The sequence below is a fragment of the Anser cygnoides genome, chromosome 12 (assembly GCF_040182565.1).
Source record: "Anser cygnoides isolate HZ-2024a breed goose chromosome 12, Taihu_goose_T2T_genome, whole genome shotgun sequence".
Classification (NCBI taxonomy): domain Eukaryota; kingdom Metazoa; phylum Chordata; class Aves; order Anseriformes; family Anatidae; genus Anser; species Anser cygnoides.
In genome coordinates this window covers 1,418,865-1,437,528 of record NC_089884.1, presented here as the reverse complement: position 1 = coordinate 1,437,528, position 18,664 = coordinate 1,418,865, and the positions used below count along the sequence as shown (strand labels likewise).

General features: G+C 53.6%; 2 protein-coding genes across 10 annotated transcripts in view; one reads left to right on the top strand and one right to left on the bottom strand.

The window, feature by feature from the left end:
* The first annotated feature begins 74 nt into the window (after positions 1–74).
* Positions 75–8,083, top strand: ZNF276 (zinc finger protein 276). The gene is made up of 11 exons (XM_067004307.1): positions 75–307; positions 1,650–1,959; positions 2,064–2,116; positions 2,491–2,988; positions 3,932–4,010; positions 5,150–5,230; positions 5,696–5,806; positions 5,885–5,960; positions 6,430–6,547; positions 6,805–6,904; positions 7,305–8,083. Exons 1-11 carry the CDS (start codon positions 100–102, stop codon positions 7,588–7,590), a joined length of 1,920 nt encoding a protein of 639 aa, XP_066860408.1. The 5' UTR covers positions 75–99; the 3' UTR covers positions 7,591–8,083.
* FANCA (FA complementation group A) overlaps positions 8,009–18,664 on the bottom strand; it is a 34,826-nt gene continuing 24,170 nt past the window's right edge. For 2 of the 9 annotated variants that reach the window (XM_067004303.1, XM_067004304.1), the window contains exons 29-43: positions 17,680–17,753; positions 17,073–17,201; positions 16,518–16,584; positions 16,113–16,279; positions 15,425–15,530; positions 15,244–15,303; positions 14,742–14,846; positions 14,409–14,521; positions 13,427–13,568; positions 11,411–11,473; positions 10,212–10,317; positions 9,722–9,797; positions 9,228–9,354; positions 8,714–8,806; positions 8,009–8,277 (exon numbers count right to left, since the gene is read on the bottom strand). In XM_067004303.1, coding sequence (XP_066860404.1) covers positions 8,170–8,277; positions 8,714–8,806; positions 9,228–9,354; positions 9,722–9,797; positions 10,212–10,317; positions 11,411–11,473; positions 13,427–13,568; positions 14,409–14,521; positions 14,742–14,846; positions 15,244–15,303; positions 15,425–15,530; positions 16,113–16,279; positions 16,518–16,584; positions 17,073–17,201; positions 17,680–17,753 — 1,536 coding nt within the window. In that variant the 3' untranslated portion in view covers positions 8,009–8,169. The other 7 variants (XR_007167566.2, XR_010834397.1, XM_048075131.2 and 4 more) reach the window with 6 other exon arrangements.

Below are 18,664 nucleotides of genomic sequence, written 5' to 3'. Positions count from 1 at the left end.
CGGGCCGGGGCCTCCCCGCCGCTGGAGGCGCTGCCGGGGACGGGGCGGAGGGGCCGGGCGGGGCGCGCCGGGCCCGCGGCGGCGGCGGCGGCGGCGGCGATGAAGCGCGATCGGCGCGGGCGGTTCCTGGCGGCCGCGGGCGGCCCCGCTGCGGCCTCGACCGAGCCCCGGAGGCGGCCCGGGGCGGCGGCGGCGGCGGCCCGGGGGCCTGCGGAGGGAACGGCGAGGCCCGAACCGGCCGCGGGGTGGGCCCCGGTGGCGGCGGCGGCCTCCGCTTGGGCACGGCCCGGGGGGGCGGCGGAGGAAGGTGAGGCCCCGCGGGGTGCCCCGGTGCGGGGAGGGGGGTTTGGTTCACGGGGGCCGGTGGGGGCCTCGTCCCGTCCCGTCCCGTCCCGCCCCGTGCACGGCACGCGGGGCTCGGAGGTGCGAGGGCGGCGGCGCTCGAGGCCTCGGGCGGCGAGGCCGAGCCTGGCTGCGACCTCCTGGGCGCGAGGGACGGAGCCGTCCCCTCCGGACCACCGCCGGAGGGCCGGGGTGGTGAGGACGGGGCTGGGAAGGTGATGGGGAAAGGTCCGGGTGGCAGGGAGCCCCCTTCGTCCTCGTCTGTCCCCCGGTGGGCGCGGCGGGGCCGACGGCCACGTGCGTGTCGCTGCTGGGGCCGGAGGTGAGGCTGGGCCCCGAGCTGCGCGGGGCTGGGTTGGGTGGCCCGGCAAACGCGGCGGGTACGGGGGAGACGTGAGTGCCCCGGTGTGGGTCAGGGCGAGGGGCGCCCGAGGGGCATCTTCCCCCGTGGGGGGGTGCGTGGAGGAGAGCGGGCGGCTGGCCTGGGAACGAGGGGTGGTTTTCAGCCCTCCGAAGCGCTGGTGAGCGCTCTGCTGGCACGTGCTGCCCTTCCGTACCGCTGTCGCCTCCCCAGAGCTCCCTGTAGTGCTGTGCCCCCCAGCCCCACGTCTCCCATCAAGCACAGGAGCCCCTTGCCGGGTGCAGTGGGAACCTGAGGCTCTGGAGCTCGATGGCTGCTGCTGGCGTGGCCAGAGGCAGCTCCTGGGGCAGTGGGCAGGAGCTGTAACCCCCCGGGTGAGGGGCAGGACCACCATCGCTTGCCGTGTGCTGCCCTTTTGGAGGGGGCTGGAGCCCGGCCATGGCCCTGATGAGGCTGTGATGAGGCAGAACCGTTGGGGTGGCAGAGGGGGGAGAGCTGGGGCGCTGCAGGCTCACAGAGGGCCACCGCCGCTGTCTATAAATACTCTGGAGATAAACGCCGGGCAGGGAGAAGAGTGACTTAGCTGGAGGATGGTGCTGGAGGAAGTGTGGGTGCGCGAGAGCCCTGCGAGCACCACGGCTGGGAGGAGCTGGGTCTGGAGCCGCCTCCCCAGGGCGCAGGGCAGGGACAGCGGGGGGTTTGGGGCGCAGCACAGCGGTGATGCTGCGGAGCCCCTGCTCTGTCAGGGGCTGCCCTGAGTCCTGGAGAAGGTCTCATCCTGCCTGGCCTTCCTGTGCTTGCGCTGAGGCCAGGACTTCGAAGGCAGCCTGCTGACTTGGGTTGAGGGACGGGGAATGTCTTCCTGCGTGCCGGTGCCCTCGGGCCACAGCTGGCTGCGTGCTCTTGGAGCAGGCACAAGCAGCTGTACCCGATCCTTCTCTCGCAGGAATTGGCAGAGCCCTGAGTACTGGATACTGTCGCCTCTGCCATGGGAAGTTCTCCTCCAGGAGCCTGCGCAACGCTTTTGGGAAAGTCCCCGTGATGGGGGAGAACTCGGAGAAGCAGCGCCGCGTGGATCAGGTCTTCTTCACGGACTTCCAGCGGCTGGTCGGGGTGGCGGTGCGCCAGGACCCCGCGCTCCCCCAGTTCGTCTGCAAGAAATGCCATGCCCAGTTCTACAAATGCCGCAGCGTCCTCAGGACGTTCATTCAGAGGGTGAACGCGTCTCCCACGGGCCACGCCAAGTCGAAAGGAAAGTACGTTGCGTTTCTTTGCCCCCGGTAGTTATCGGGAGTAGTAAAGCACCACGCGTCGGTGCGGTCCCGCTGTAACGCTGCCACTGCTGTTCTGGCTCTTGCAGGAGCAGCGCTGCCCCGGCCCAGCCTGGCGTGGAGGGAGGTGCCTCCTGCCTGGGTGAGTAGCTGCTCACGGAGCTGCCTCCCTTCTCTTCCTGCAGTTCTGGCACAGGGGGGTGGTTTTCTGGGGTGTTTGGGGCAGGGCAGTGCCTGCGTCCTTCGGCAGGGCTGTCCCGGCACACGCCGGGTTGGGCGGTCACGCTGCCCCGTCCTCCCTCCGCCACGAGCTCTCCCCTCGCGTCCCCAGAAGGATCCTCACTGGCACCGGCATCCCAGCGCCGCGCTGGAAAGGCGCTGGCTTACGTGGGGAATGCGAAGAGCGGGTTTGGGGGCAGCACCAGCCTGACCCAGCCGCTGTCAGTGGCTCGGGAGCCATCGGGAGCGGGTCCGCAGGCACTGACCCTGCGCCCGCTGCTTCTCCCCTCCCAACAGTCGACCTGATCACCTCCAGCCCGCAGTGCCTGCACAGCCTGGTGACGTGGGCGCACGCGCACGCCGGGGGCTGCCAGTCGGTGCCGAGCCTGCAGAGCGTGCTGTCCTCCGAGTACTGCGGGATCATCCGCGCCGTCTGGGGCTGCGGGGACGGGCACGACTACGTCATGGACACGGATTCTGACTGTAGCACGGTGCTCGTTGACAATGCCTTGTCTGTCAAACGGGAGTGGAGCAAGGGCACGGCGCAGCGTTTGACTGACAACGGGGCAGGGGCAGACAATGCCGAGGCTGTTTCTGCTCCCAAACCCCAGCATGCTCCAGTAAGGACAACTCCTTGCCAGCAGCCCGCAAACAAAGGGACCACATCGGTGCCACTGAACGTGGAGAATGAGCCGCCGCAGAACAGGGATTCATCTCACTCGCAACTGGACAGCACGACCTCGTTACAGGAGAAAGCCCTGCCCCAGCCCGTGTCACCGCTGAGCAGCGCCACAGGTAAGGGATTTGCCTTCTGATCTTCTCCCAGGCTTCTGGGGAAGGCCGAGATCTCAAGAGCTGGCCCAGGGAGCGGTGCCGGGGCTCGGGTGCCCTCCTCGGGGACCACCGCTCTTCAGGGGGACTCGGATCCCATCGGGAAGCAGAGGTTGCCCGGAAAATTGTCTCTGGTCTCGGACAGCAAACCTCGCAGAGGGAAGGGGGAGCGCGGGGCTTCGGCTGGCCGCGTTGCCCTGCAGCCAGAGCCGTCCCCTCGCCCCTGTGCCTCTTGTTCCCCTCTGATGGAGGGGTGAGACTTGGCCGTTCCTCAGCTGGCCCTGCCCTCGCCCAGGAACATGAGCGGTGCAGAGCAGCCTCTAGTTCTGACCGTCTGCCAGGTGTTGGTTTCTGATCAGTCCTAACCCTGTCCCCGTGTCGGCGATCGGGTGTGACCCCCCCCAGCTGCAGCTGCAGGGCGATGGCGAGCAGCAGGAGCCCCCGGAGACGCTTGGGTCTTGCTCTTGCTGCTGCGCTCCCCTCTCCCCTAAAACTTGGGGACTTAGGCTGATCCCGAGTTCCAGAAGTCGAGATGTGTTTATCTCTAACAGCCCTGTGAGACGTCTGCTGCTGGGAGGAGAAAAGGCAGTTGTGACTCAGTGGGGAATGAGCCTGCCAGTTACAGAGCAGTTGTCACTGGGGAAACCAAAAGATGCTGGTGGCAGCTGCAGGGTGAGGGCTCTCCCGGTCCCTGGGGCGCAGGCAGAATGCTGCTCCTGGAGCACACGAGGCCTGGAGTTTGGCTTAAATAATCATTAACTTGTCGTGGAGCGCTTTTTTTTTTTTTTTTTCCCCTCCAGTATGAGCCACCATGAGTGAAGTCAGAGTGCCCTCCCGGCAGCTGTCTCTGCTGGCTCGTTCTCACTGCTTTTCCTAGTAACGCACCTTGTTCTCCTTCATTTCCTAGGACAGTTGAGTGGGAAGCAGGTTCTGTCTACAACGTCGGATGAGCGGGTAAAAGACGAGTTCAGTGACCTTTCTGAGGGGTGAGAGAAGAGTGGGTTTAAAATAGCCTTAATGTCTTCTTTGCGAGTATGAAATGAGAGGCCTCGGAGAGCTCTTTCTCCACCAGAGACCCGGTCCCCGGAGGCCCTGGGAGCTGGCACCCGAGGCGCAGAGCGGTTTCTCTGCGGTGGCAGCGCTCAGCTCCCTCCCTCGGCCGCCTCTGCCGCAGCAGGGTGTTTGCACATCGGCGTGTGCGTGCGCGTGTGTTCTCTGTTTGGTTGCTTCCAGCAGACCTGGCCGTGCTCTGCGCCAGGCCCTGCGCCCTGGGAAAGCAGCCGCGCGGTCCTGCGTGGGGCAGCAGGCTGCTGGCGGCTCCGTCTCGCCCCCACGCTGCTCCCCTCAGCAGCTCGGGGCAGCGGGGTGCGGGTGCGCAGCCCTGAGCTCGTGGGCAGTAGGTGGGACCCCGAGAACTCATCCCACGCGGGAGCGTTTGCGCAGAAGTCTGAGTGGGAGTGGGACGCTGGCAGCCTAGCGGGTTTTCTGGTCAGAGCTTTGGCCGAGTTCTCCAAACCCAGGAGTGAAACGAGGCTGGTACACGGCTGGTGGCTGAGTGTAGGTGCTGAATGGCCGAGTGCAAACTTAGCGCAGCGTGGCAGGTAAATCTGTCACACTGAAAGCACCCCAAAAACTTACTGCTGGCTTCCTGGCTACAGAGTGAATTGCCTCTTGTATAGCGTAGGGTTTAAAAAACCAAACAAAACATCCAAGCAAAAATGCGGCCGCTACGTATGAGGAAACGCTGAATGACCTGCAGCTCAATTAACCTGTGCCAGACAATCATATCGCGTTCTTGCTCTATAAAATTACTTTTCCTAGTATAGGAACTGGTTATGACATCGGATCTTTTCAGTAATGGACAATTTTTGTTCTCCTGACAGCGGTTCAGTTAATCTTAGAGAGATCTAACCCTAAAAGGAGCCGATTTTGCTGTTTGCTGTGTTCACCGAGGCTTTATTTGCTTTGGGAGATTGCGGGGGAGGAGAACACGTGGAGCTTCGGTTCCTGCGCGGTTCTGTGGGGGTGATGAACGTGCTGGGAGCTCAGAACGCGTGTTGCTGCTGGTGCTGGAGCGTCAGGCGTGTCCTCTGTCGGTAAAGGGCATCTTCTCTCTCTTTCTCAGAGACTTCTTGAGTGATGATGAGAATGAGAAGAGAAACGTGCAATCTTCAGATGACTCCTTCGAGCCTTACCCCGAGAAGAAGTAAGGGGCTTTCCCCCTCTGGAAGCGCGGTGTGGTTGGCAGGGGGCTGTGGCTGAGCAGCAGGGCTGGTGCCCACCTCTGCTCTGCTGCCGCGGGGCAGGGCTCAGCTGCGCAGACGAGCTCTGTTTTCCTGCCTGGCCTCAGTTCTCCCACATCCCTGCCTTCCTGCCCCCGAGGTAACTGTAATGCCCAGAACACGCGTTCCCCGAGCTGCCCATCAGGTTAAAGTGCAGCCGCGTTCCTCTTCCCCAGGCCCTGCAGTAAATACAGCAGCTCGGCTCGCATGTATTCATGTGATGGCACGCGTGCTCCTGTGTAGCCTGGGCTTTGCCAGGTCAGGCATCAGGCTGAGCCTTCAGGCCAGGTGTAACACGCAGGGACAGTTAGGTGGGAGGGCTCAAATCAACATCAAGTATTAAGCAGATGTCCTAAGTGTTAAACACATGTCCGTCTTCCTTCCTGGAGGGTTTCTAGCAAGAAGAGTGACAGCAAAGAAGCAAAGAAGGCAGAAGAGCCCAAAGTAAGGAAGAAGCCAGGGCCTAAGCCAGGCTGGAAAAAAAAAATCAAATGTGAAAGGTAATAAAGAGCTGGGTGTGGCGGGGCGGCAGCGCTGGCTCCCGGCACGCCGGCTGACAGCAAGCCTCTGCTTTGCAGGGAGGAGCTGCCCACCATTTACAAGTGTCCTTACCAGGGCTGCACAGCTGTCTACAGAGGGGCAGACGGCATGAAGGTAGGGTCAGGGCTTGTTCCTACTTCAAACCTGCAGCTCTGAGTGTTGTAGAGCAGCGTTCGTGCGAGGGGAAGGTCCGTGACTTCTCGTTCACCGTCTAGCTTTGCGGGGGGTGAGTGCCCGCGTGAGTCACGGAAGGGAGCAGTCCGTCCAGCGTCCCTGGCCGTTTTCTGTGCTTCCAAAAGGAAAAGGAGCTGCTCTGGCTCAGCGCGCTCCTCCTGTTCTGGAAGCCTGCCACTGGCTCGGCAGCAGCCCTTGGAACGAGCTGCGCTGTGTCCTGTTAAGTCCCTGCTGCCAGGGATGGATTTGGATGCAAGTCTCTTTTTCACGGCAAAACAGTGACGGTGCGCAAGGCTGCCAGGATGGGGGTCTCATTTCCTGGGGGATTGTTTTTTTTTCCTCTGGAAAAAATGCAGCCGTGATCTCCGCTTTAAGATCAGCATTTAGAAGCTCTGTCCTTTCTTTACAGAAACACATCAAAGAGCATCACGAAGAAGTTCGGGAGAGGCCCTGTCCTCATCCAGGCTGCAACAAGGTGTTCATGATTGACCGGTACCTGCAGCGGCACGTGAAACTCATTCATACAGGTGGGTCTGCACAGTCCTGATCACACTGGGGATGGGTGTGAGCAGTGCCAACTGATTCATTGCACGAGGCTGATGGGCGCTGTAGCAAGGCTCTGTGGGGGCTGCAGAACTGTCATCCTGACACAGAAGCTTGTAAGAAGCCATCGTGTGGGGGATTTGAGGCAGGGGGAGGAATTCAGCTTCCCCCAGTAACTGTGGGCAGCTGTTCGTGTGTGGTTCATGCAGTAGCGGCCATCCTTTCCTCATTTCCCTTGCAGAGGTACGGAATTATATCTGTGATGAATGCGGGCAGACCTTTAAGCAACGCAAACACCTCTCGGTCCATCAGATGCGGCACTCGGGAGCGAAGCCCCTCCAGTAAGTGCACATCATCATCTGTTCGTAGCTAAAAACGGGACAGAAGGCGTCAGGAAGCTCTGGTGTCCTTAGCACAGGGTAATTCCCTGCCCCCAGCCCTGCCTGTAGCACTTTAAATGTTCATCCGCTTCTGCAGCGCGTGCCCCAGCTCCAGCACGTCCCTTTGCTGAGCAGGTCTCACCCCTTCTGCTCCTGTTCAGGCGACTGCTCAGCTCCAGCCCTGAGGGTTAGGGTGTTGCTTGTCCCGGGCAGTTTTAGGAGATGCTACGAGCCAGCCCCTGAGGCTGTGGCATTTGTTCTTCTCCTGCAGCCCCAGGTCCTGGTCAGCACAGCCTAAGGTGAGCTGGTCCCTGTGCCAGACAGCTTGGGCTGGGAGCTAAGCCTGTGCCTTGCCTTGCAGGTGTGAAATCTGCGGGTTCCAGTGCCGGCAGCGCGCATCGCTCAAGTACCACATGACCAAACACAAAGCCGAGACGGAGCTGGAGTTTGCCTGCGACCAGTGTGGGAAGCGTTTTGAGAAGGCCCATAACCTTAACGTCCACATGTCCATGGTGCACCCTCTGACCCAGACTCAGGACAAAACCAAGCCACTGGAGCCAGAGCCTATTCTCCTCCTAAATACTTCAGGGACTTCAGAGAGCCAGGCAGTAAAGCCAGAAGTGACTGCACAGCAGGAGCCCACCTGAGGGGGATGGGGCAGATTTCCCAGTCCAGCCCTGTAGAAACTATACAGCAGAGTGGAGATTTTTAATCTACATTTTAGTCTCCAAAGAACTCAGTGGAATTAGCTTCAGCTTGCTCAGAAAAAGCTTGTTATCATGCTGTGATTCTCCATGCTCACGTCTGATTCAGCAGTGTTGTACTAAGAGTCTGTCTAATCCAAGGGGAGTGGATGTTTGGCAGCACCCCTTTCTTGTCCCCGTTCTCCCCACGCACACAGTTGTAGAAACAGAGTTGGCCCACAACTGTTACCGACCTGCACAAGCTGCTGCCTGTACAGTATTGCCCGCAGGTGGCTGTAAGGGTACCTAGGACAGTGGAGCAACTTTCAGCAGACATTTTGTTTTGGTTTAAAAAAAAAAAAATTCCCAAAGTAAGACTAAATTGAAATTTGTAACCTACTTTTTATTGTAACAAGAGCTTCATGGTTATGCTTGTAATAAATTATTTACAAAGTAATTGGAAAGAAACAGCACTGGTGAGACAGAAAGGTAGCACGGGGTCTGTCCCTTGTCCCCAGTCAGCAGGGTGGCGCTGCCTGGCCCTCAGAACAGAACCAGCTCCTCGTCCAGGTCCAGAGCTGCGGCCGGCCTCGAGCGATGCAGGAGGATGGCTCCCAGCTCGGGGTCAAGTTGGTCACACGCGTCTAGTAACTGGGGAGAGGGCACGTGTTGGGTGTTAGGCCCGCTCGTGCTTCCTCAGAGCAAGTTACAGCAACAGCAGTGAGTTGTGCAGGCAGCTGCTGCTGACCGCTGCGGCCATCAGGGGCTGCAGGCAGCCAGCGCCGTGCGCGTGGGGATTGCACCACCTGCCCCGTAACCGGGCCTGGCACTTTCCGTAAGACCAAGCATTAAGCAAGAGAGCATGAGGGTAATGTTTAACGGAGCTGAGAGCCTGCAGCAGGGCAGCGGGATGGCAGTGGCTATAGCACAGGTCGAACAGCAGGTGGCTGCTGCTCCAATGCCTGGTACGGCAGCACGCTGCCTGCCGCCCGTTAAGCGAGTGAAGTGTGGCAAGAAAGGCTACACAAGCTGGTGCTGCTCAGACACTGGGCTCTCAGGCTGGGAGGAGAGAAAATGCTCAACGCACCGGTCCTACGTTTCCAAAGCTTCTGGTAGGGCAGCGAGGAATTGCAGCAAGCAGGAACCGACGGGCCTTCGAGATCACCTCCACGGGATCCCCCTGAGGAACAGACGAGACGAGGCACTGCCGAGCCCCCAGCGGTGTCACTCAGCGCTCAGCCCCTGCCTCCAGCAGGGGCACAGGGACCACCAGGCTGTGCCCACGGCCCAGGCACAAGCTGAGCAGATCGTTCGCTCAAGGGCTCCATCCATTCTAAGGCCCCGTACAAGTAGGACAGCAGTGGGGCAGCTGAGGGTTCAGGCACCAGCAGCGCCTGCAGCCCCTCACCCCAGGCTGGGAACACGCTGCCTGCCCGCAGAGGCATCTCCACGCGATCCCACCGCTTTGTACAGGAGAGTAAGAACAAGAGGGACGCTGCAAGCAGCAGGGGGAAGGGAAAATGGATAGGATTCACAGTTAGGAGAGGAAAAAGAGCCTGAGCTTCACTCACGTGTTCCGCAGGGTCTGGGCCTTGTCCCACCTGGTCAGTCTGGGGCAGGTCCTTCCCTTCCACAAAGAGCTGAAGCAGCTGGATGTAGAGGTCGAGCGCCACGTAGAGGAAGAGCTGCTCTCTAGCAAGCAGCTCCTGATCAAAGCCAGGGGTGAGACTATGGGAAGTCACACACGTACCCAGTCAGTGCCAATTCCACCTTAGTTTCTAACAGCAAGACACGAGGTAAATTCAGGTAGTGCTCCCGCTGCCATCTATTTCACAAGTCCCATTGTGTGCAGGGCCACCCCCTGCCAGGAGCGATAACACAGCCTGGGACACTTCCATTTGAAGCACAAAGATGAAGGGAAACTTCTAGCAAAAGAGATGGGGGGTTTCTAAAACAGTAGCCCTGCCATGATCCAGCGTTCTCTCCTGCCCAGCTAACGTAGGAGCTCAGCTCGCCAACAGGCCAGCTGCTGTCCACGTCAGCCACCCACCACATCCTCCCTCATTCCTCCTGAAACCAGCAGGACATTCGGTACCTGTAGAACGCAAGAGGCAAGAGCCGGCTGTGGCAGTCGGAGGCTGCACTGCGCAGGACCAAGTATTTTCTGGAGCCTGTAACAGCCAGAGAGGAGCACTAAGCATCTACAGCGGTCCTCATGCTACCTCGTGTACTGCTACAGCAGCGCAGGGGCTGCACAGCTTCCTCCCAGCCCACACTAAACCCTGACGCTAGGGTGCGGTGATCCTGAGAGAAGACAGCTAGAAGACAGCTGTTCCCTCTTAGGCTTTCTCTACCAGATGAAACAATACCGAGTTTCAGCCAGCTCTAATCATCAGCCGGGTCACCGTACCGTCGGGTAGAAGCAGGATGTTCTCAGCCTTTACTGAAGCAATTTTTTTTTCCCCCATGCAGCTCACAAAGGCCCAACAGTTCCTCCTTACAAAGCACATTCATTAATCAAAGAGAGCATTACTGTCCAGCACTAGACCTCAACTTTCCATCCCTTGGAGGCAGGACTCGCTCACCTTCTTCTGGTGACTGGAAGAGAAGTGGCCAGGACGCGCCCCTCTCTTCCAGGCACTGCAAAATCTCCAGGGACCATTCCAGAGAGGTCTGAAAATCCACGCCCTCCTGGGTGTCAGAAAGGATAGATCACCTTAGGTTTTAGTTGCATCAAAGCAGAACAGAAGTCCCAGTAAGAGATCACACACATGACATGCTCTATTAAAGGACCTTCAGGAATTTAGCCCAAGCCTTTCCCCTCGCCTGGGGGCCTGGGTTCCTCCCTGGGCCCTCAGGCACTTGTGCAATGCAGGCGCTTCATCACAACAGGGGCAGGGGAAGCAGTATGGGTGTGCTGGTCACAAACTGGTTGCTCGCTTCCTAGCTGTGCTCCGCAAGGCCCCTGCAAGTCCTGCACCTACCCCACCCTGTCGCCTGTAGCAGACTTCTCCCCTCTAACCTCTCCAGTGACAGCGAGCCTTGGGAGGGTTTTTCGCATTGCTCATTTTACTTGGAACAACCTCCCCTATCTGTTTGCTCAAGATATTTCTTTCCTCAATGACTCTTCCTCCAGACTCCCCCAATGAAAGACGACGAGATCAAACGATTATTTTTAGCATGAATCTGCTCCCCGATCCAATCTGCTAGCTGACTACACCGACGGTTGCACTTCAAAGCTGAGAAGGCAGCAAAGGGAAAAAGACAAATGCGTTCATAGGCAGGAGGGTGCTTAGGGCAGAGAGCTGCTGAAAGAAACTTGTGGTCTTTGCTCTTCCATTTCATAGCACTAAATCATTTGGAAACCCGTGTTCCTCCTTGTTAGGGACTCTTCTGTTGTGAAATTCCGTGCGTGTTTCTGGCCTGAGGAAAAGCGTCTTACAACTAACGTGCAACGCTACACAAACGCCAAGAGATAGATACGAGGTTCCAGCACTACCTGGAGGTGTAAAGTCTGAGCAGGAAACTGAGAATAGTAAGTCATTCAGAAATAAAAGCTCCTGTAGTGACAGGGAAGATAACATCAGATAGAAGGAAATACACATTCAATCTGATATGAACAGAAGGGCTTTCAGCAGGCTCTGTCTGGGACGCTGCAGATCCCTTCCTTCTGGCAGAACAAGCTACCAGCCTTCTGAGTACTGGTACAAAGCATTTTCAGGCAGCACACCGAGCCGATCAGATGTATTTAGTGCCATGAGAATTCCCTGAGGGCTGAATTTACCTTTGGTGCTATTTTTGCTGAGATGAGATCCATGAGTGAGAAGAACAGCAGCGAAACAAGAAGCTGCAAGGGAAAGAGAGTTCCTGTTAGTTGTATCCGCGGCGATGACTCAGAACTCACACCTTCCAATCAGGAAATAACATTTCACCAAGTACGTCCAGGATAGACCTGGACAAACTACAAGCATTGGTGCTCCTTCCAGGTGAAGGAAGTGCATTTGAAGAAGAGAGACTGGGGCCTGACTTGGTTCATTGCTTCTAAGGGTAAATTCCACACTAAATTCACAGTTTTTCAAAGCAAGGCTCGCTGCAGTCAGCAGTTCAGACAACAAATGGCAAATTCTACCAAATACAGGGAAAACTAAGTAAGCTACCATAGATGTAAACCTGGAGGCGAGCTAATCTTGGTCCATGCATGCTACCAGCAGATGCTGTGCAGCCTCCTACCTCAGAAAGTGCGCTGCAATCCTGTCCTGCCACATGTTACTGCTTTTCCGGATCCTTACAACTGAAATCAAAGGATGCAGTTCTGTGACCCCGGGAATTTAAAGTAACACTTTTATTTGTGCTGCTAACCGAGCTGTAAAGCTCAACCTCCTTTCTTTTCGTGTCTCTTTCTGAGAAAAGAGAGGGCAGAGCCAGACAGCAAGCTACGTGCATGGCACAGGACTGTGTGCACAAGCACAACAGTCAGGCCAAGGCAGAGAAAAGAGCAGCAAGAGACCTTACACTTCAGGCAAAAATTTTCCAGAGGCACAGACTGCTGCATGTGGGTGAATCAAACAGAAGGGAGTGGCACATGCAGAACAACTGGGCTCCTTGGATTTAACCGCAGTGCCTCATTCCCCAAGGTGGCTGATCCCACGACACTGCCCCTTCTGACTTAGTGAGATTCGCATTTTAACACTGCCTGTCACGTGGAGGGATTTGATTTGGCATCTGACCTCACACTCATCCTGTTTGTGAGGCCAAGTCCCCACCACAGACAGATCTGGGGAATTCCACCAAAACCCGAGCAGTAGCTGAGGGTCTGATCTGAAGGCTGAGCACCAGGCAGCCAGCGTGATCTGCTGGGACCCGTCACACTCAGCCCTCCCGCTGCTCTCATTCTACTGGTGCCCTCCTCCTATCTTAAGGAAGATTTTTGAGGTGAAAGCTGTCATTATTTCACCTGTACTAAATGCACCTATCACCTCGGTGAGATCGGTTTCTGACTAACAGCTTTTGGCTCTAGACCAGTATAAGCAACGGTGGAGTCAATCCCACGGCAAGAAGAGCAGCTACCGCAACTGCTGCCCTGAGGATTAAAACTTAGGAGTAAATAGTAAGGCACAGGTTCAGCATGAACAAGATTTACCTGTGAATTTCTCAATACAGAGACACTCCCCATACCGAGCTCTGGTCCCTGCTATCCCCTGAAGATCAACACACCCCTGGCAGAGCAGCAGCACAACTTCCTTCTCAGCAGAAGGCCTCAGAGAATTCCTGTGCACAGACAGCCTGAGCCATGGTGAAACAGCAGAGGTGTTCCTGGAGCATACCTGGGAATCCCCCGGGAGTCTGTCCCTAGGGTTCCCAGAACACCTGCCCAGAGCCCTTCATATGCCTGCACTCCTGTTTCACAGCCACTTTCTGCATCTCCTTCGCCTTCCAATCAAGATGCTTCAACTAAAATTAACGAGGACAGCTCCTTTGTCAAAAGGAGAAGTGATTCTAGTGTGCCATGGATTGAGCTCTCAATCTCTGCAGCACTCTCCATCTTCGTTTATTTTTTAAAGCAGCAATTTAATAATCCTCCTTAACTTCACAGAGAAACCAGTATCTGAGTCAAATGTTAAATTTGAAAAAACTTTGCCTCTAGGATAAATATTTAGTATCTGGTCATCTACAGCTACGTTCTATCAACTAGCCACCAGCAAGATTTCACAACAAGGTTTACAGTTTCTCAGTTCAAGATATTCTACTTCTAGTTTTAAGTGTAGAGAACAGCAGACATTTAAAATGTGTCCAGTCTTGCCTGCTCTGTGTCAGTCCCCAGTCTCTTCAGTATGTGTCTCTCTCTTCCACGTGGTGACTGCTGTTGAACGGTGCAGTGGAGGAAGGCAGCAGAAATCCAAGGAGGGCCAGAGAGAGGAAAAACCCCTCCTGAAGAAAGGAAGCTAAGAAACAAAACCAGCATGACATAGTTTTAGATAAAGAAGCATAGCTGAAAATGAGGAGATTTAAGGGCTTTGGCAAAGGGCATAAATTTGTGACCGGGACAAAAAAAAGTAATTTTTCTCCCCAAGTTTTTCCCCATTGTTGAATGCTACTTGGAGAGTTTGCAGAAATAAAGGGAAGTCTAGCAACAGACAGCAGCCTCCCCAAATCTCTTTTATCACAGGCTGGGCAGGTAGGTAGCTGTATACACTACTACAGAATCAGGTGGTTACTGCCTGCAATCATCTGCAAGGAGATTCTTACACTGAATTCCCAGCTTTTACTGAAAAGCTGCAGGACACTGAACAGACAGCAGATTTACCACATGGGAAATGACACAGAGGGAAGGATACAGCAGAGAAGCAGTCAGTAGTTTCAGGAGACCAGAGACTGACCAAATCCAGGGTGTGAAACCAAATCCAGGGTGTGAAGGGTGCGGCAGCTTCAGGGAATGACTCAACACTGTGCTAAAGGCTATTTCCAGTGTTTGTCTAACAGGGACTCTGCCTTCCAATCTCCTCTAAAAAGATTCTCTTCTCTTTATGGTGAAACACTCTGACCCACATTACACAGAAGGCCAGACTAAATGATTATAATGACCCCTTCTGAGTTTAAACTCTACAAAGGAATCTGTATATAGCTGTCCCACAAGCCTCAGACCGCACTAGCATTTCACACTGCCTGCTGAACCCCAGCCTGTCTCAGAGAACAGGCTTCCTGCGTGCTGATCCATCACAGCCAAGCTACCTCGCAGCAGGTTCTCCTGCCTGCAGCTCCACATTCAGGTTCCTCATACACACCCCGTAGCTGAGGACTGGCATTCCCTCAGCCTTTCCAACTCTTCTGCAAGCGGAGCCCCGAAGAGTCTCTTCCACTGAGAGCAAAGTATTGGCTCCAACCGTGGCCACCAGAGCTAGGGAGAAAGCCAGAAACCAGCAGCATTAGTGGTGGCATACTTGGTAGCTGTTCGTAATAAGGTGTGCAAGCTATCTCAGCCAGCGACCGAGAAACTGTTTTTTTTTCCCCCCTTAATAGAAAATCCCACGATGTACATACACACATAACTAACATGAGAAGTTTCACATCCTGGAAATGCAAACTGAGTTATATATGAAAAAAATACAAGCAGATACCACTGCAGAGAAAAGCACAATGGGACATTTGGCTTGACATGTTGTTAGAACATCATTGACCGCTTCTGCTGATTCTTCGCAGTCCAAGCTGGCATTCAGCAGGCCCTGGAAGAGGATATAATACAAGATGACTGCACACCTATGTCTCTGCTGCTCTGAAGTACCTCCCAAACCCAAATGTAAACTAATCAAAAGTAACTGTAGGGGTCAGCATGGCCCAGCAAAAGGAATGCGTTCAACAGCTTCTCTTCCCCCCCTCACACACACACTTTGCTGCACTGTATTAAAATTAGTCTCTACCATTACTTCCTCCTGTTAATTCTTTTCACCGCCCTGGACTACTGCTCGTCTTTATGTAATTTACACCAACAATTCTCAAAACAGCTGTGAAAGGAGCACATCTCACTGCTAAGAATAGCGTACATAGCCAGGCATCCTGGTAAAGGAACGTCTGCTCTGGCTAGCAGGAACAACAGAGCAGAACGACGAAAGCAGGAGTTACCCTGAAGAAGTGGGCGGTGATGTCGTAGGGAAGCGCGTACCCTCTGGAACAGACGTTCTTCTGTGGCAAGATGAGGAGAGAAGAAGTTTGAATGCCTCTTAACTTCTGTCATAAACCCATGTTTAAAGATCTTTAGCTAGAGCATTTGCCAACAAGAAGTTGTTTGGCTAGCCACACATACCAGCTCAGAGTTTACAAAATGAAAAAAGTCTTCACAGTCCAACGTTGTTTTCTTTCCTTTCCGACAAGTCATGATCAGAGTGGATGCAGGGAGCCCTACCAGAATCCTTAGGCAGGAGAGGAAAACAAAATCAAAGCTGCCATCAGGAAGAGAATCTGGCTCCACACTCGCAGGACACGAGACTTTGACATTCAGGAGAGTTTGTGAGTATGTCAGACATGACAGAGCTCAAACATGTTGACAGAAACTGTACCAGGAATTTTTCCTGTTGACCAGAAAGGATTGCATTTCAATGACATATACTGACCACTTTCAAAGATATTATCAATGGATCAAAAATGGAAACGCGCTCTTAAGTTACAGCAGCAAGTAATTTAATGATGGTTAATGCAAGCGATGGCATTAACGGTGCTGCTGGATGTAAACAGAGTCCAGGAAGATGTGTGGTCTTTGAAATCCAGTCTACTGACAGGGGCAACTTTTAGCCCACGATGGCACACAAACCCATTTAAACTATGTGGGTGCTACGGAATAACCATCCCTTGCACAGCTGCTGCCAGGACTCGGTGTCATTTCCACTTGCAGTGGGATCTGAGGGGAGGCTACCTGACTGCACGAGCACACAACATAATTCCTCTGAACAGCAGATCTGGTCAAGGTATTCCCAGCTGTTCATGTCTGCATTTACCTTCTGTGCAACAGCAGCTCCTGCTGCCTCCACAACTGCTCACCCAAAGCAGAGTCGTGCCTTCTGTCTTTCAATCTCTCCTGAAGAATCTTAAACAGGAAGTGTCTCTTGGCATCCAAACAGCCAGAAAGCAGCTTTCGCCTACAGCCCAGCTCAAGTACCATCTCCTAAACGAGGTGGGGCAGGAAAAAACAGTGTTTATCAGGGCTACACGTTAGTTTGCACTCAAACCCCCTATGATTCTCCAAAGTAATTCAAAGAGATCAATATCTGTCTATTTCCACACCGCTGCCCACGTCTGAGAACTGAGCATCGGCCTTACTTACACGGACATTTTAGGAAAAATCTTTGCCTGAACAGATTCAAGGATTGAACGCACAGATACGCATTAAAATCTGAAATCACCTGCAACTTGCAAAGAATATCAGGATTCACTGACATCTTCAACTGGCCGTAGCTACCCAGGTCCAACCTGAAATGAAGAGACATTACCACGTAACTATCCCTTTTAGGCCAGAAAGGGAACATAATTCAAAGAAAAAAAATAATCAAATGGCTTCACATGAGCATAAACGTCTATATCAACATTCCTTAAATAAGCTGTAGATGTAACTCTCCTTTAGCCCTTCCCCTCCTTATTTTCCAGCTTCAGCCACTTCCTCAAGGGCGTTGATGCTTGTCTGGCCAAACAAATCTGAATATAAATTCGACGTAAAGCCAGACAAAGTAGGAACTATCTGTGACTTCAGCCCCAAACCTGTCACCTAAAGCAAGACGCAAAGACCAGTGAATCATGCAGAGAAACCTCCCAGCTTTCACATGCAGCCAGACCTGTGACAAGGGAATCACTTCCACTCAGGAAAACATAGCCCCACGTAAGACAAGTTCACAGCTCCTAGCTTGCAAGGCCATTAGCAGAACTATTGCTTCTGCAGAAATGCAAGTCGTGAAACAGAATACCTCTGTGAGAAATCCAGAATGGTGTTGATAATAATGCCACATGCCTTTTCCAGGTCTCCATCACAGCCACCAGAAGCAGAAGGTGCTGGAAGATACCACTGATAGATAGCCCAGTAATGGAAATCCTGTCTGCAATATTGAAAGAGAAAATAGGGAACCATTAATTGCTGTGATAGATTTCCTTTACTTTACTACAAAAGGAAGTTCAAGCACCAAGTCACGTGGAGTGACAGACACAAGCATGCAAGTAAGTGCCAATATAGGTAAAGCCATCCACCAGACGCCACATGTCCAGATGTCAGCTCTCTTGCTTCTGGAAACAGGGAGGTTTTATGAAAAGTCACGTGGAAGGACTGCATGTGCAGGCCAGAGGTCATCTTGGTGAACTTCCTCAAGGTAAAACACACAGCTCACTCCAGCATTGCGTGAACTTTGCAATTCATTGCTTTAGCCTGTAGTGGACAACAGGCATGTGAGTCCCACTGCAGCTTTCTTATTTACTTTTGTTGTTAACCTCCTGGTCTTCAAGGCTTTGTCCTAATCTGAGTGGGAAAGACTCTTGAACTAGTCCCACTATAATCTGGGATTAAAACGTCTCTGCACTTACCTTTCTGAAGCAGAAAGAATATCCTTTTCAGGGTGCACTTCTAGTTCCAAGAGCAGCCACTCTCTGAAAGATAACTGGGAAGAGAAAAAAAATAATTTAGATAAGAGAGCAGATCAGCGAGGCAAGTAACTTGTGCAGAACAGCTGCCTTCTTTCCAAAATAAAATAAAACCCATCTTCACCTATATCCAGACACAACCCAGTGCAGATTGAGATATTAAACCGGAGGCGTCAAGCCAAGGAAGTTACAGTAGCATTTCCCTTGCAAGAAATCTAAGCTAAAAACCTACAGGAATCTAGAAATTTACTGAAAGCAAGTCTATTGAGAATCTCGTTCACACACACACCCCTTTGGCATTCCCAAAAATGCCCACGTTCTTAAAGTGTAGATACTAGAACGAACACAGGTTATTAGAAACATACTTGAAAATGAACAAAGCAGCAGCATAGGCAGGCTGGTATAAGCATCAGAGAAAGGTTAGAATGCAAAGGTGTTTTAGTCCCGTACTTTAAACTAGCAAAGCGCATGGAATCATTCTAATAATATGACAAACTCCTCTGCACAAACTGGTTTTTACATGAACTGGGTTAAAAAAATAGCAATCCTGTCAAATCAGATATAATGCAAGGATGGTATAAAGAGAATATCTGATATGCTAACCTGCTTCATAGCAAGGCAGAGCCAAACAAGCCAAGATACACAAGTGGTTCCGGAGAACACTGACATTTAGACAAAGCATCAAAAAAACTAGAAAGTATTTTCAGTGACTTGAGTCATCATCACTTTGTAGACTGCACGCAGTGGGAAGCTGAGGTGAGGGACAGGCCTTTTCTCTACAGCTCCTGATAATTCTCTTGTTGTATACTGTATCACGCCAAGGTTTCAAGTTTTGCCATAAACAGGACAGAGAAGCTTCACCTCAGGTTATCCATTTCTGCCTTTTCATCACCACCATCAAAACCTACAAATAACACTGAGTACATGA

Bases quoted from the DNA above. Each gene is read 5' to 3' on its own strand.
- ZNF276 (XM_067004307.1), top strand. From the start codon at position 100: ATGAAGCGCGATCGGCGCGGGCGGTTCCTGGCGGCCGCGGGCGGCCCC. The intron at 2,117-2,490 runs GTGAGTAGCTGC...CCCTCCCAACAG, and splicing joins GGGAGGTGCCTCCTGCCTGG to TCGACCTGATCACCTCCAGC. The intron at 6,905-7,304 runs GTAAGTGCACAT...CTTGCCTTGCAG, and splicing joins TCGGGAGCGAAGCCCCTCCA to GTGTGAAATCTGCGGGTTCC.